This window comes from Balaenoptera musculus, chromosome 6, assembly GCF_009873245.2.
Source record: "Balaenoptera musculus isolate JJ_BM4_2016_0621 chromosome 6, mBalMus1.pri.v3, whole genome shotgun sequence".
NCBI classification, from domain to species: Eukaryota; Metazoa; Chordata; class Mammalia; order Artiodactyla; family Balaenopteridae; genus Balaenoptera; species Balaenoptera musculus.
Genome location: NC_045790.1, coordinates 90,631,202 through 90,643,686, shown reverse-complemented (window position 1 = coordinate 90,643,686; position 12,485 = coordinate 90,631,202). Strand labels below are relative to the sequence as shown.

At 40.9% G+C, this 12,485-nt stretch overlaps 1 protein-coding gene across 1 annotated transcript in view; it reads right to left on the bottom strand.

The window, feature by feature from the left end:
* RAD23B (RAD23 homolog B, nucleotide excision repair protein) overlaps positions 1 to 12,283 on the bottom strand; it is a 44,929-nt gene extending 32,646 nt beyond the window's left edge. The window contains exon 1 of the mRNA XM_036855784.1: positions 11,827 to 12,283. Coding sequence (XP_036711679.1) covers positions 11,827 to 11,892 — 66 coding nt within the window. The 5' untranslated portion in view covers positions 11,893 to 12,283. The remainder of the gene's footprint in view (positions 1 to 11,826) is intronic.
* Positions 12,284 to 12,485: the final 202 nt, after the last annotated feature.

Here is a 12,485-nt window from a genome sequence, read left to right as displayed (position 1 = left end):
CAGACATCATTAATCCAATAGACGGTCATACTGGAAAAGACTGTCTTGAACAATTTTTGGTGTTAAGTGTGAAGAGACACACCCTCAGAATGAGGGTATCAAATGATATAATGTTTTGTGGGCAATATGCCAGGACACCTTGACATTTTTTGGGCAGAGGTTGTGGGGGTGTGTGTGTGGATTCAACGCAGCAAAACCACCTTGGGTCATGTGTCAAAGAAAATACGTGAACTTTTGTAGTATTTGAAGTATATCTCAATAAAGATTTAAAAAAAAATACCTTGTAGTAAACAACCCTGTTTACAACTGCATCAAAAAAAAAGAAAATAAGTGAACTAGACTTTGGAACCAGGTTCCCTGACCTGTCCAAACTTCTGGCATTGTTCCTTAACCTCAACCCAATGATCTTTACTTCCAATCCACCTAAGTCATCTACTCACAGTCATTCAGGACACAGGCTGAAATCTCATCATCCCCAAAATGCTCTTTGAAATGATAAGTGCCATCTCCTATTCTCACCAGCTCTCTCAGTAACTGTTCACTACACCTGGTCTTGCATCTCATTACAACTTTGGTTCCTTGAGCCTCTACTTTCATTCATTCTGATCTTTACTGCAAGCTCTATTCAGCTTAGACAATAATGCCACTGCTTCTATCACTTTCTTCCTAACATCACAGACTTGTTTGCCTTTCTGTTGCTCCTACCAGGCAAAACTCCACATCTGGACCAACACAGTTGAATTTATTTGTCAGTACTCAAAATAAAATTTACTTCAACCACTGTGGTGTCATACTCTTCTACCTCACTTAGCTAACACATCTCACCTTGAATGTCTAACCAGCTGCCTATCCACATTTATATCCAGTCTTCTAAATGTTACTGGAGAAAAAGAACGACACCCCCAATCCTTCTGTTCCCCTGGTTAGCCCTCTCCTCCCTCCTCCAAGAGGTTGTTTGAAACCTGTACTCTCCTCTAAATCTGATTCCCAACACTCCCCCCCCCAACCCCCTGCAGATGACCATTTTCTACTTCAAGGCACAGAAGACACCACAGGAACTCACACCCTCAACTTTCTGCTACCAAACTGACACATGGTTTTTTGCATCCAGATCCACCTAATCTCAATCTTCTTCCCTACTAAATGAAAGCCATCCCTCTCTTCAAATCTAATTCCTGTTCTCCAGTACCTTGCTAGATTCATTATGTTTCCTACTCCCCCCGCCGAGTTTTATTTTCAACCTCTCCCTCAAAGCCAGTTCATTTCCATTCACACTTAAACAGATCCAATTCTCTATCATCTTAAAAATACACAAAACCCCCACAATCCGTCTCCTATCAGCTACCCTCTCCTCCCCTTAGTCTCAAGTAATTTTCAAAAAATTAACTATATATTGTCTTTACTTACTCATAACCCCACACTTATTACTCCAGGGTGCAACACAATGCTGATAAACTGAAGCACAGACTTTGTTCTCATTTTGCAGCTTATTTTCTGCAGTAGTGCTACTCCCACAATTCCATTAAGACTGCCCTCACCAGTACCACTAAATTCAGCAACATCATCATCAGACACTTCTTAGTCCTTCTCTATAGTATTACTTGACCTCTCTGCCACATTTGACAGTACTGACCCATCTCTCCTTTTCACACTGTCTTCCTGTGGTTTCTATAACACCACCCTCTTCTGGTTTTCCTCCTATATCTTTGTTCACTCCTTTTTGAAATCCTTTTCCTTGGCCAGACCTTTAAGTGTTACTCAGGGTTATGCCCAAGACTGCCTTTTCTTCTACACAGACTTCTAGGATAATCCATTTCACCTACTCCTAGTTTTAAGAACCATTCATATGTCAGGTGTATCTCTAGCCCAGCTCTCTCCTGACTCTCTACTTGACACCTTCACTGGATGTCCCATAGGCATTTCAACCATAATGTAATTGCTGAAGGACGGTTTCTAGACTACTTTGTCTAAGTCTTCCCTAACCCAATCAAATTGAGCACACTTTAAAACAGCTATAAAGAAAGGCCTTCTTTCTGGATGTTGCAAAGAAGGAAAAGGTAGCAACTCTGCACATGGTTTCCCTTGGAAAGGTTATGTCCAGCAGCCGATGTAGTTATGACTCCTCTGTGCTGAACCCCGTGCCAATACTTCCAATAAGTCATCTCAACAGGATGGATCTAAAACTGGGCACTATGATCCCAGTAAATAACCAGGCTTCTCCAAGGCTAACGAACAAGAAGCAGAAATTAAACTTTCATTTTGCTGCTTATTTCCCCCTAGATAAAGAATGGGAGTTTATCATTGATTCAACTAGGGACAATGCATGGTTAACACACAAGAAGTCAAATTTTTTCTAGCCTCATACTTCTCTCTTACGAAATTGTGCATTTTAAAAGAAAAATATACTCAACATCTAATACTAAACATAGTTGACATGGCTTTTATTTTTTCCCCAAAAGGGAGATAATCACTATGAAAAAGTGCCAACACAAAAGCAGATCAGTTATCCTTTTTCATCCCATTCCCTTGTGAGGTATTTGTCTCTTCCTTCTCCTATATTCCTCACATTAAATCATTTATCCAGTGGTTCCAACTTACCATCTAACTACTTCCCAATGTGAACACTATATTGCATCCCATGGCACTACCCTAGTTCAGGCCAACCACCATTAAAAGTAGTTCTTTCCACTCAACGAATTTAAATTGTATGTTTCAGATATAAAAATAATGTCTTATAAATCTTATCTCCATAGTACTATGATGTTTTGCACGTCAGTCTTCTTACACATAACTTTTGCGTAAGATTTCTAGAACTACTGCTTGTTGATTAGGCTAGCAATTGAATATTCATATAATAACCCAGCTTCCTCAACGCTACAGCGTATTTTCCTCATTACTGTTATAATAGCTCATGGGTGCTACGTACTTACCATGTGTCAGGCAGTGCACAAAGAGCTTCACGATATTTATCTCATTTATTCTGTGCTAGATCTCTATTTGAATCCTGGCTAGTAACTCAGATGGACATCAGTATTTGAGAACAACAAATACTGTTGAGATTTGTGAACACTGATGCAGGCATTTCTGAGGCAATCTGCCATCCTTTGATCCAATAATTCCACCTCTAAGAATCAATGCTAAAGAGATGTTCACATAAATACTTCAATGATATATGAACAAAATATGTGCAGTACACTACTGGTTGTAATACTGCAAACAACCCTAAACATTCATCAATGGTGAAATGGTAAAATACATTATTGCTCATACATCTATTTGAATACTTATGCAATACAATAAGAACAATGACTATATATGAAAGATATTCACGGAATGCATGCACATATACATGACTGGATGAAATATTATCTTTAAGGGACAAAAGCTAATTGCTAAGCAACTGATTTTTAAAAACATAGTGCTGTTATGTTTATGTATTATATGTACATATATATATATTTTTTTAAAAAAGACCAGAACCATATACAGAATCCAACAGTGGTTACTTAGACCAGGAGCCTAAAGTCTTTCGTTCTTTTACTTTATACATTTTACTTACTATAACAAGCCTGGATTATTTTTAGTAATTTAAGAGGAAATTTAAATAGTTTAAAAGAAAAAAAAAAAAAAAAAACTCATCACACCCCCCCCCGCCACCATTACTAATATTACACAAGTATATGCTGCAATTTAAGAGATTTCACTAAAAAAGAAAATTCTAGACAGTAGTTCTACCACTACATAGCCTAGCAAATTAAAAAATTAGTAAGAGCAAATAAGTTTGGCAATTAAACCATTAGCAAAAGGAAACAGAGACCTAAAGCCAAATATGTTTACAAAAGGATTTCATAGATTTACGCTATGGGCAAAACTTTTTCCTTTTTGGTTCCTTGGGTGGTATCCTTCCATTTGAGAAACTGGTGCAGGCACCAAGGAGTATTTCCTGAATCTCTTCCACAAAGTTGGTTTCTGCTAATTCTAAAAACAGAATTGATTATGAAGATGTCGGTTGACATCAGTGCAACAGGAAAAATCTCCCCACTGGACCCAAGAAATGAAAAAAATGTGGCACAAGAGTTATTTTTTTTTTAACTGAAAGAATAACTAAGACTACAGTATTAATAATATGTGGATAAACAGTAAACAAAGGCAACCAATTCTCAAATTAGAGTTATGATCCAAAAGGCTACTTTTTAAAATATAATTTTAAATACAGAATTAATTTTCCCCCACAGAAACTATGGTATTCAGGCTCCTAAACCTATCTATTTACGCCAATTTAACCTCTTCTATTATAAAATATATTCCTAACAGTATGGTTTCAACAATCAAAACAGACACAGACTTTGAAGACTGAAAAGTAGAAACTCCCAAGTTACTTGTAAATTTTAAAGTTTCTACATAGGCAGAGAATGGATCTACCATACTACAAAGAAGCCACCTACCTCATTCAACCAGAAGTGTGTGGCGGAGAGGGCAGAGGGAGAGACAAATAACAATTTTTATCTATCTGTTGAAGTATCTAGGACCTATTCGTACATATTAGTCATTTGTAGCTGGTCTACTTCCTCTGCTGGAATAGGTATATGTAATGTTAAAGGGTTTATAAAGTTCATTCTATTATAAAATTAGCTCTTTGAGACACTACACAAGGAATGTATTTATCCAAACTTATAGGGAACAGACATGGTGTCCTTCAGCAGGATTCACTGTTCTACAGCAGGCTTAAATTTAGCACATTTCTTTCCAAAGGCAACAGAAATTTTATACATTATCTATCAAATAATCTCAACATCCAAGCTAAAAAAGGCAGAACACTGCTCTCAACACTGAAATTGCTGATTACATCAAGCTAAGAAAATGAGGGTATCTCACTTACACAAACCTTGTTCAAAAAGGACAGTGAAAACACTGATCAAAATAACTGTAAACAGGACTTGTTAAAAAAGAAATTGCATAGATTTATTTCTGATTTCACAATTCACCAAAAATTTTTCAGATCCATAATCTCATCTGATTTTCATATCAACTCTACGAGGAAGGCAGGTAAATTATTATTACTCCCATTTTACTCACAAGAAAAGAGATTTAAGTACTATGCTCAAGGGCACAGGGCAACTACAAAGTGGGAGAAAACTCTCCTCTAGTTTAGGAATAGCATGATGTATTTGAAAGAGCAAGATGTTAAAAAAAAAAAAGCAAACAGACTCAAGAGCTACTCTTAAGTTCTGATGTAAGGAAGAGGGAGAAATGGGGGAGTAGACAAATGTGGAGACAAGGGAGGATTTTATTAAGACAAGGAAAATGTTTAGATACTCTAGAAATGGAAAAATTGGGCTTCCCTGGTGGCACAGTGGTTGGGAATCTGCCTGCCAATGCGGGGAGACACGGGTTCGAGCCCTGGTCCGGGAGGATCCCATGTGCCGCGGAGCAACTAAGCCCGTGCGCCATAACAGGAGAAGCCACTGCAGTGAGAAGCCCGAGCACCACAGACAAGAGTGGCCCCCTGCTCGCCGCAGCTAGGGAAAGCCCGCGCAGAGCAGCGAAGACCCAATGCAGAAATAAATAAATAAATAAATAAATTTAGAAATGGAAAAATCAATGATGTAGAAAAGGAGAACTGATGGAGTGATGTCCTTCATAAACGACAAGAGTTTAGGATGCTGTGGAAAAGTGGGGGGGATTGGCCTTAGATAGCACCACCCACAATACATAGCTATCTCCGCAATAAAAGGAGGCTAGCAGGTAGGGAGCTCTAGTAGGATCTTGTAAAAGTTCTGTCCTGTTTCTGTATTTTCAATAAAATCTAAAATCTAGGGTCACTGATTGAAAATAAAGAGAGAAGATATGAAATCTGCCTATGTCAGTGGAAAAGTGAATAGTGAAATGTATGACTGTCACTACAAGGGCCTGATTACGATTATTGTTCAGGAATTTAAGTGAGACAAGTCAAGGTGCCTATGTGTTCGCCTTCCAGCTGCACAGGTGCAAGCACAAACACAGACTTGAATTTAATCATATTTGGAGTTTTTCAAACAAAAACAATGGAGTGAGAGTGGGACCATGTTGTTAAGCACTGTCACTAAGCACTCTGTGTATCATCTCAACCTCATATAACCTTCAAAACAATCCTGTGAGTTTAGTACTTCCATGGCTGTATTCTCTTTTTACAGATGAGGAAATAGGCACAAAATCAGGTAACTTACCAAAGGTCACATCACACAGCAAGTGCTAAGGCCAGGATTGAAACTTAGGCAGCCTGGCTCAAGAGACATGCTATACTTGACCCTTGCAAGGGAGTGATTATAGTCACTGACTCTATTTTAGCTGGGCAAAAGTGGAAGCAATAACACGAGGGAGGGCCAGTGAAAAGGAGTAGGGATCGAATAGACTGTAAGTCTCATTAGCATTGGAATCAGAGGGAAGTTAAAGTGGGATACTAAAAACAGATTACTGTGGATGGGGGGAAAGAGCTACAGTTACTGGTTGTGATAAGAGCTAGTTACCAGTCATGAGTCTGAATAACTGAGGTAGAGTAGAAGGAAAGATCACTGGATGAGCGATTAAGGAACAGAAGGTCAGAGTATGGGCAAGACCATCATTCACAGACAATGAAACTACCAAGGCCACTGACTGTGTGAACCCAGGCAAGTTACTAATCATGCTGGTCTCCATTTCTTCTTTTTAAAACATGCACTATTACATATTTTTCACAATTCTGGTGTGTTTTAAACGATGCCTACCATAGGCTGTGACGCTCAGAATTATTGTGATCATTTTCACATGTTTCCCATTCATTCCTCAATCCACTAAATTCTGGCCCTAACACTCCATGGAGACTACTCATTAGGGTCACTAATGACCTCCAAGTTGCCAAAACCAAAAGTCATGTTTCTTGTTTTTATCTTACTTTTGATTTCTCAAGCAGTAGATACATTTGACCTTTTCGTCGTCTTTGAAACTTTTTTCTTCTCTTGGATTCTTCCTACCGCAAAGGTTGCTCCTTAACTGACCTCTTCAGTACTCAATCTCCACATGTTATAGCATCCCAGGCTTCAGCCCTAAGCCCCATCCCATTACATTCTCACCAGGGTTCCTCAATTCCAGTAGCGGAGAAGTTAATTACACATAAGGGATAACCTAGGCACTTGGACTCAATTTTGCAAGGAATGGGCACTGAAAAAGACTGTGGCAAGATGATCTCATCCAGTCCAATGGATTGAGGTCAAACATATATGCTGCTTATTGTCATGTCTCTAACTCCAGCCCAAATTCCCCTTTGGGATGGAAATTCATAGCAAATCTCCTTGTCATTTCCACCTGAATGTTTAATAGGCATCTTAAACTTAAGTCTTGAGTTTCCACCCCAACCCCTAAACCTGCCCCTCTCCCATCCCTCCACGTCTCAGCAAAGAACATAGGTATTCACACAAGTTATACAACCAAAATCTATGTTTAATCTTTGATTTCTCAATCTTCCCCACTCCAACGCATCAAAAAATTCTCTCAACTCTATTCTCCCAACCATATCTCAAATCCCTCCACCTCTCTTTGTATCTCCACTCCTACTTCCCTGGTCAAAGCCTTGACCCCTTAAGACTGTTGTGCAAGCCTTCTAACTGGTCTTCCTACTATCTATTCTCCATACAGCAGTCCAAGTAACCTTTTCAAATCATAAAAGAAATAATTTTTCTCCTCTGCTTAAAAGCCCCCAAAGGCCTCCTATTTTACATGGAAAACCTTCAGTTTATTACAAAGCCCTACAGGCCCTGGCCCCTTGCCTAACTCTAATCCCTTACCTCTCTTCTCCTTCAACTACGAGATCAACAATACAGGCCTTTTTTGATTCCCAAAACACACTCTTAAAGGTCTTTCCCTACAGAAAACACTCTCCCCACCTCTGAGTGGTTACTATTCAGATCTCTGTTTAAATGTCACCTTATTTAGAAAGGCCTTCTGTGACCAATTTAAAAGTAGCCACCCAGTCATGCACTATCAAATTACCTCACCCTATTTCAATTCTCTATATAACTCTTACCATTAAGTTTTTAAAAATTTGCTTTTCGACTGATTTATTCCACTATAATGTACACACCATGACAGCAAGACCTGATATTTTTAGTAAGTATTCAACAAACATTAAATAAATCAACATGCAAACATTGAGGAATCACTGACTTGGCAATTCACCAAAAAATATATTTAATTCATTCAAAAGATCTTTATTAAATGCCTACTGTGTGCCAAGTATAGAAAGAGCAAAGGTCTGATACAAACCATACCAGGTTTCCCAAGTACTACAGTATTTTGTTCTACCAATATGCCAAGAAACGTTAGTTTTACCTCTGTGATACAGTGTTTAAATATGTTTACTATATAATGTTTTAATAATCTAGGGAACTTCCAAAATAATGTACTATCTTCAGCACAACTCTGTTAAAATACAATAAGCCACAATGGGAACAATTTGCTAATAAATGATGGCTAGTAAATCCCATGTACAAGACTAGTGCTCAAGTAGTATTTTATAGCATAATCACCATTACACAAATATACCACAAAGTGAGGTTAATTCTTTGCAGATTACTGAATAGCATATTAGATATACTGTCTGTAGAAATTAAAACTACTGTATCTTCACAATTCTCTTATCAAAAACTTCCAATGTATACACATAACTTTGATGTCACTTATATAATACAATCACATTTCAGCTTATGCATTTAAAGTCTCACCTGAAACTTACTGTTGGTTTTTTCCCCAGTTACTTTATGAGGAGATGAATTATTATTGTAATAATAAAATCACTGTTTTGTAATGGTTAACACTAAAGGCAGTGCATGGTAATGGTCAAGTAAATGGTACAAAATGGCAAATAAATGTTAAGAAAGTTTCACTTGTTAAAAAAAAGGCAGGGGAGGACTTTCAACATTCAAGCACTAAAGCAAATACAAACACCTTAAAAACAAATCCTCTTGCTTTTTCTACTTTGTGCATCTACTCTATAGCCACTGACGGAGCTAAGACTATGTCAGTATGGCTCCCAAGAAGACCCAGACCATGTCCCCCATGTCCCTGTACTCCTCCAATTCTGCCAGTCAAAGCTCACTGAACATTACTTGCTGAGCAAATGATTCACTCCCATGATTCCTCTTCTCTCTCAGTCCGTTCACTCATTTTTGCTCCTGCTCATCTCAAGCTCACAGAAGTTTCTATACCGGCCACCTCAAGTTACTTAAGTTCCTTAAGGTTTCTTAGTTCCTTCTAGGTAAAAATAAAACCTTTGAGCAGACAAAATAGAGGTCTTAGAGACCAAAATCTGCTCATTTTATGTGAATCTCCCTACAGGTCTCAATAAAATCCTATTTTTTCCCCTTTATTTTAGATCTATGTCTAATATCCTTGGTTATCTAGTTTTCACAAATTACAAACAGGACACTTACAGTCTCCCTCTATTTATGTAATTTTCATTGCTTCTTTTCTTACTGGAATTTTCTCAAATACTGTATCAAAAATAAATATTTAATTAAAAATCACTATAAAGATGGAATTAAAATAGTTCTAACATTTTTCCCATTTTTAAAATTTAAGTCCATTAAAGTAAAAACCCACAAGTCATTTTAATGTAAATGTTCCAGTATATCCAGATTAAGTGTTTTCATTTCTTGTCCCAGCCTAACAATGTTAGCTTTTATATTTACATAAACAGCAACAAAATTATATTTGGACAAATAGCAACAAAAAGCTAAAGAAGCAACTCTGTAACAACTGAGCTTTCTGAAAATATACCTCTAGAAGTAGGTTTCATATAACTTAAATCCCCTTGGAAATAAACTGGAAAACAGCAAGTATGGTTAAGAATCTATACAGATACAATATTGGCTCTAAGATAAAGAATGCGTAAAATGCCTAAAGAGCTATACAAATCTTATAGAACATAAATAATTCAGTGGAGCTTTAGAAAGTCACTGCATAACTTCAATAAATCCACAGATATTTACCAAAAAAAAAACCTTTAGGTTTCAATAATCTTGGAATTAATTGTGAATATAAGCTGGTAAAGTTCCTGCAGCACCAACACTTGTCGCTACAAAAATCCAAAGTCAATAACATTTTATGAAGTTTTGTCTGAAAACATTAAACAGCTGCATTTTAACTTTCATCCTTTAACTTCTAAGTATACACCAAGCAGTAAAGGAATACTCAGGAAGGATACGATTTTTGTTAGTAATAGCAATCCACAGGGTGTTGTCAATTACTTCTGAGAACACTGAATTTCTCATCTAAAATTGCTATCTCCTGCACCTTTAAGAATTTACCACAGAGCATATTTACACATATAATATCTTGAACTAAAATCATTTAGTACTACAATTCCAAAAAGGTTGGGAACTACATTTTTTAAATAATTAAAGGTGTAGAAAACTTGATTAAATGATATAGGTAAAACATGACACTATACCCTCACTCAAAGGTACGGAGTGGTTAATAATCGATTCCATTTACTGACCACCAATTAAATAATATTTAATCTTCACATCTTTGCAAAACAGGCACATAGCAAATAAGTTAGAGCCACACATGGGAGCTCAGGATTATTTAATTAACTAACACCAAGGCCCCAGATCTCCACCAAAATTGAATCACCTATTTTTAAAAATATAGATGGGCTGAAAGTTGCTGCTTTAAATACAGCCTTATGACAACCTCAATGGTGTACAGCATCACAATTCCAGAACACAAGAAGTAAGTTTACACTGAATGGCATTTTTAGATCTTGGCAAAAAGTTGTACTGATTTCAACACAGTGGCTTTTTGCAGTCACAAATACACAAGATGACATGAGAATTTAACACGTGAACTTATAAGGTGTTCAAGAGTTTACAGAAGAGATTCAAAGTTTTTATTTTCTTTTTTTCTCCCCTGAAAGGCTATTATTTGGGGGTTGGGTGCAGAGTTCCGACTCCTACAACTTCAAGACTTCTAACACAGGGAACTCATTAATCTGGAGTTAAGTTTGAGCCTGGATTTGAAGGGCTCTAATCCAACAAACTTCACCACCAAAGAGGGCTCAAAGGGCAATCTACACATGGGTGTGGGTTGGGTGGCGGGAGAACTGCAGCGAAACGATTCAAGATATAGGCAAATAAAAGGGTCACCAATTCTGCGGCGAAGGGGGCAAAGAATGCATTTTCACCACCCCTCACCACTCGCCTCTCACAGTGCAGCAGACGCAATCTGATACTTTTTATTTAAGGCTCATTATCTCCGGTTAGCGCTTCCTAGACCTCAGCGCCTAACCAGGTCCACTCAGGGACAGTGGTGACGCCGACATCTCCCTCCCCAACCCGTGCACCCACCATCGGGGAGCCCGGCTCGACCACAGAGGCAGCCCTGACCTCCCCTCCCCCTCTGGCCCCTCCGCCGAGAGCGCCCAGGCCGAGGCCTCGCGTGCCCCGCGGGCGTGTACTCCACGCCATCTGCCACCAGGGGTTCGGTGTCCGACCACTGCTTCCCCTTACTCCTGCCACAAAGCCCACAGCCAACTCTGAAGGTCCGGTGGGCCGCATGCCGCCGGGCCCCCGGGCCCTGCCCGCGCTCGGAGCCCGCAGGCCTCATCCAGCGCCCGGGGCCCAAGACCCCGCTCGCCGGGCCCCCTAGGGTGTACCGGGGGTCTCCCCGCTCGGGCGCGCCGCCGGGCCTCTCTAGAAGCTGAGGCCGGGGCCCCGCACACGGCCCCGCCGCACCGCCCCCAGCCCAGGCCCGACGGGTGCCTCGCGCGCCTCCCCTGCCCGGTGCCGGGCCCCGCGCTCCCGCCGCACTCACCGTCTCGTCTGGGTCGATGTCGATCTTGAAGGTCTGCTGCTGGAGGGTCTTCAGGGTGACCAGCATGGTGCCGCCGCGCAGCTCCGCTGCCGGGCCTGCTCCGGGTGCTGGCCGCTGGGCGGGGTCTGTGGCCTGGCGGGGCCCCGGGGTCGCCCGCGCTCCTCGCGCACTCGGGAGGAAAGCGGTGGGGGTGGGGGCTTGTCACATTCGCCCTGCAGAGCGGCCTCTCCCCCAGCCCTGGCCCTGGGTCGCGCCGCTGCCTCCGCAACTGCGGCCTTCCTCGCGAGCACGGGCCACCGTGCTTCCTCTCGCGCCCGGCGCCAGCCACTGAGTCTGCAGGAAGCGCCAGGGGCTCTGCGAGAGCAGCAGAGAATCCGCTACCTCACCACAGGCTGGTGGCCGCCATCATCGTGACTCGCCGAGACGCACCCCCTCCCCCACCCGAAAAACCTGGGGGATGGGGTCGGGCTGGCTGAACGCGCAGGCGTAGGGTGCGGCGACGCTGTGCGCAGGCGCAGCCAAGAACTCCGCCCCGGAATTGGGGCGGGGCGGGGCGGATTACCGCTTTGGAATGTCGGTGGTCTGGATTGCGCGTGCGCAGGCGCAGTCCGTGGGCGTCTCGGGGTTCTCGGGGCTTCCGTGGAGCGTCTGCGGCCGGG